The 4,719-nt window shown below is 44.5% G+C and overlaps 1 protein-coding gene across 1 annotated transcript; it reads right to left on the bottom strand.

Annotated features, from left to right (window-relative positions):
• Nucleotides 1-917: 917 nt before the first annotated feature.
• Nucleotides 918-4,129, bottom strand: LOC108511606 (probable histone H2A variant 3). Its single transcript, XM_039114662.1, has 3 exons — nucleotides 3,909-4,129; nucleotides 1,906-1,975; nucleotides 918-1,434 (listed from the first exon to the last, which is right to left on the bottom strand). The coding sequence occupies exons 1-3, from the start codon at nucleotides 4,127-4,129 to the stop codon at nucleotides 1,138-1,140; spliced, it is 588 nt and encodes a 195-aa protein (XP_038970590.1). The 3' UTR covers nucleotides 918-1,137.
• Between the last annotated feature and the right edge of the window lie 590 nt (nucleotides 4,130-4,719).

The raw sequence follows: 4,719 nt of genomic DNA, 5'->3' as shown, positions 1-4,719 counted from the left end.
AGGTACGTATTGGAATCAGTTGTTTCAGTGATATTAAATTATTTAAGTTTTATTTGAGTTTTTTGAGTTGATTACTACAACACATATCATTTGGTATAAGAATTCATTTGGTATGCAGGGAGAGAAAAAAAATATCCACAAAAAAATAAAAAATACTTTATATTTGATTGGATTTTTCCAAAAAGAGATATACAAAAATAGCCTTTCTATAAAAATAAGATTTTTACATTTCGAAAAAATTCATGTAGAAAATGAGAAAATCCAATTCCCACCGATTGAAAATTGGAGTAATTTTTTTTAAAAAAATATGTAGCTTTAAGCGTTTCAATAGAATGTGGTAAGGTCTTTTCCTTTATTAAGGGCATAATAGGTATTTTATATAATTTTTTTAAAAGAAGTAGATGCTCAACCAAATATAAGCTACTATGGAATGTGCTATTTTCTAATAGTCAACCAAACATATAAAAACCACTTCTCCAAGCATCATATATCTAGGCATCAGCTTTTCTGAAAACATATTTCAGTGATAATTTTTTTTTCTACAAACCAAAATATTCTATAGCAGGAATGACGTATCCGCAGTTTGAACCCAAGACCATTATTGGGCCCAACCAATTCTTGTTATATAGATCTCTCATCCAGCATGTCCAACAGGTGACTATTAGGAGGAAGGATTATAGGGATAATACTAATGGTTCACTTACGATCTTGCGTCAAGCACTCATGCTACACGTGTTTTAATTAGAGAAAGGAAATCCTTTGCAATCTCATACATATATATAGACTAACAAGGCAATGGCCATACATAATTCTAATGATCATGATCAACAATTTGATGTTTCCTAGACCATAAGCTGTGCTCTCATAAACATCAATGAAAAGGAGCTTGCTTCTACGTGATTTGGAAAGTTAGAAAAGAACAAATACTACTGAAGCTCAGATCATACATTAACTGCATGCCATAAACATTCATGTAAAATAGGTCAGAAAGATCATAATCATCAAAGCATGTCCTAACAAGTACTACTTCATGGTTCAAAGTTCAAACAGAATGAGAGAGAGAACAAGTCTCCATGAAGTGCCAAAATATAGCTCATAGTTCGCATAATCCAATGGAACAAGTCATCGTTTATGTCCTCATTTCTTAGATGACTTCTTTATCAGGGCCAGATGGATGTGAGGGATGACGCCTCCACTAGCAATGGTGCCCTTGACGAGGGTGTCGAGCTCCTCGTCCCCTCGGATCCCTAGTTGTAAATGACGAGGGGTGATGCGTCCCACCTTCTGGTCTTTGCTCACCCCGCCGGAGAGCTCCAAAACCTCTGCTGTGAGGTACTCAAGAACGGCAGCCATGTATACAGCTGCCGTGGCTGCAACGCGGCAATTTTCAGCTGCGCCACCTTTTAGCATTTTATGTATCCTGCCGACAGGAAACTAGAGATTGTACACAGAGCAAGAGAAGAATGCGTCAATGGAAGGCAGTGGGACTGGCTCAATTAACTAGCATTTTATGGCAGCTTAAGGAACAAGTCAAGCTGAAAATATAGCAAGAAATGGAAAAGATATGGCGATTTTACAAGCGGCAAAGTATCCAAATCATCACTGCATGCACCTCGGATATATATCATCATGCCAAGCAACTATATTCTCATTCTTAGCGTTGTGGAAAACAGAAAAAATCAAGACAGATTTTTATTTGGGCATCAGTAATGAGTAAAACAAGGTGTATGCAGTATGTTATCTAGTATGATATCGGCCAATTGCTTTCAGACCACCTCTTTTAGGACCTATAAATACTTCTACAGAAATGCATTGAATCAATCACATTATTCTTGGTTTTTCTCGTTCTCCAACTGTAAAAGTGAAGAATGAAAGAGGAAAGAGAAGTGATGGCAGTGGACTTACCTTAAGTCCGGCACGGGAGGATCGGGTAATTGGCTGTTCCGTTTTCTTCTCTTTTCCCTTCTGTACTTTTCTGCATTTGGTTGGGGGGGAAAGCACAGGAAATCCAGATCAAATGGTGAAGACGGTAGAAACTAAAGGAAAAATAAGAAAACAATTATACAGGATCAAAACCCCTGGAAGAAATTAATATGGTTTGGTTGTAAGGGAGAGCCCTGTTGAATCCCATAAAACAAGAATTTGAAGGTAAAAATTGAGTGGAGGAGGAAAATTCTACAAATTAACGAATCCCTCTGAAAGATCAGTTTCAAAGAAAATAAAGTAAGGATAATCTTCAAGAAAAATAATTGACATGAAGTCTATGGAATGCAAAATCAAGCACAAAGCTAGCAAGCTATACTTTCTAGACTCAATATCTATCGTTTTCTGCTGCCGCCGCCGTTGTATTAGTATTATTTTAGTTATGCCAATTCTTAACAAATATTTTTGACTTAGCAACAACTAGAGGGGGATAGAAGGTCAACAACATGCAACAATTGGCTTAGATTAAAAAAGATATTACTGTAGCATGCAAGCTACTTTGATAATTCCTATGCTACTATACATGAAAGTATTTCCAAGCATTTCTTTGCAACCTGCTACGTATGGTTAATTGATAGAACAACTGATAATCTAACATATGGTGTCAAAAACATTGTTATATGTCAACCATGAAACATACGTATCTTGGTACTATTCTTTATAGTTAAAATGACACAAGCAAATGCTTTAAAGCATAATTATAGTCAGAGGGCATTATTAAGTCAATTTATAAATCACGATAATCAGTAATGAAAATGTTGGGGGGAAAAATAGACCACCCCACAAGTACAATTAAAGCACCCAAATCTGACAGCAAGCCTGAGCTCATCATGCAGGCCGAGCCGAGCTCAGAAGGCCGAGCTGAGCTCATCATGCAGGCTGAGCTCAGAAGGCCGAGCCGAGCTCAGAAGATTGAGCCGAGCTCATCATGAAGGCCGAGCACAGAAGGCTGCCGAGCTCAGAAGGCCGCCGAGCTCAGAAGGCCGAGCACAGAAGGCTGCCGAGCTCAGAAGGCCGAGCATAGAAGGCTGAGCATAGCAGGCCGAGACCAGAGAGGCTGCCGAGCACAGAAGGCCGAGCACAGCAGGCCGAGACTAGAAGGCTGCCGAGCACAGAAGGCCGAGCACAGAAGGCTGCCGAGCACAGAAGGCTGCCGAGCTCAGAAGGCCGAGCACAGAAGGCCGACCTCGTCGTCTATATGCTGCGGCCATGCCCTACAGCAGCCTCACCGTACCATGCTTTACTTGCCGGCCACGCCACGACATATTAATCAGGAACCATACCCTGCTACGACTGTCAATGCCTCACCATTCCCAAGTATGTACTGCACTGCGCGCCACAAGCAAGCTCTGGCTACGCACCATCTCCTCCCATGATGGGAACGGGCCATCCACGGCAACTCATTACTTCACACGCCCACGTCCAATCGTGACAGTAACCCATTAATTCGCCCAGTCATATCACAGGTAACCCGGCCACTCTTCCTATAAAAAGGAAGGCTTCCTCCTTCCAGAGGAGGATTTTCGGACTTCTACATACAGTCCCTCTCCTCCAAAATTAAGCCCCCCTCTGACTTAAGCATCGGAGGGCCGGCGCCGGAAACTCCGGCCACCGGCATTTTGCAGGTCTTCCGGAGGACACCATCCGCCGACGGACCGCCGCTCGCCATTCTCGCGCCGGAGCTCCTCCTCCTCAGCCGACGGCCGCCCCTGGGTCCAAATTCCAACAACAGTTGGCGCTAGAGGAAGGGTCCGAGTTGTGGCCATGAAGTTGAGAAGCAAAGGAGCCTCCAATGCCTCACGGCGTCCCCCACCATGCCTTGGGCACTCTGTTCAAAACTCACCACCAAGACCTCCGGCAGATCCAGTCCCTCAAGTCCAACCAGTGCAGTTCGACCTGCTTGTTTAACAAGTCCAGGCACTCACTGCGGCCGTCCAAGGCCTACAGCAAGTAGAAGATCAACCTCTACTCCCTCCTCACGAGCATGAGTCCTCAGGATGCCGCTCGCGACGTCATTTTTCTGTAGAGCGTCGCCATCACCGAAGCTCCCACCGAGCTCGACCCCCAAGCCGGGAGGGCTTGTCGTGCATCCATTATCCTGAGAGTTTGCGCCGAAGCCTGACGCCTCGAGTACGGAAGCACCCATCTGTGGCAGGATCTGCCTCATGCCAAGTTGCAACAGGAGCTCCACCCGAGCTCGGCAGAAAAGTCAAAGACTTGGAGCGGCAGATACAAATGCTTCAAAACCGAGGCCTGAAGCGAGACGCTGACCTTGACTTTACAACAGAGTCTCCGTTCCCTCAATGGATCATGGATGAATCAATCCCCCAGAGGTTCAAGATGCCACAGATTGAGCCATATGATGGCTCATCCGATCCTCTGGATCATTTGCAGAGCTACAAGGCCCTTATGACACTCCAAGGAGCCACAGACTCTCTACTCTACAAAGCCTTCCCAGCAACTCTCCGCAAGGTAGCTCGTCTTTGGTTCTCTGGATTAAAGCCCGACTCGATTCTCTCCTTTGAACAGCTGGGCAGACAGCTTGCCACCCATTTTGTCGCTAGCCGGTGTCAGCGCCGGACCTCAGACTCCCTCTTCGCCATCAAGCAGAAGGAGGGAGAATCCTTAAAAGACTATATCAGTCACTTTACCTCGGCCACATGGGAGGTTCGCGATCTCAACCAGTCAATCGCCATGTCGACATTGAAGACTGGAGCTCGGTCCTACAAATTTCTC

Source organism: Phoenix dactylifera, chromosome 16, assembly GCF_009389715.1.
Source record: "Phoenix dactylifera cultivar Barhee BC4 chromosome 16, palm_55x_up_171113_PBpolish2nd_filt_p, whole genome shotgun sequence".
Taxonomy (NCBI): Eukaryota; Viridiplantae; Streptophyta; class Magnoliopsida; order Arecales; family Arecaceae; genus Phoenix; species Phoenix dactylifera.
This window is presented reverse-complemented; position numbering and strand designations above follow the sequence as displayed.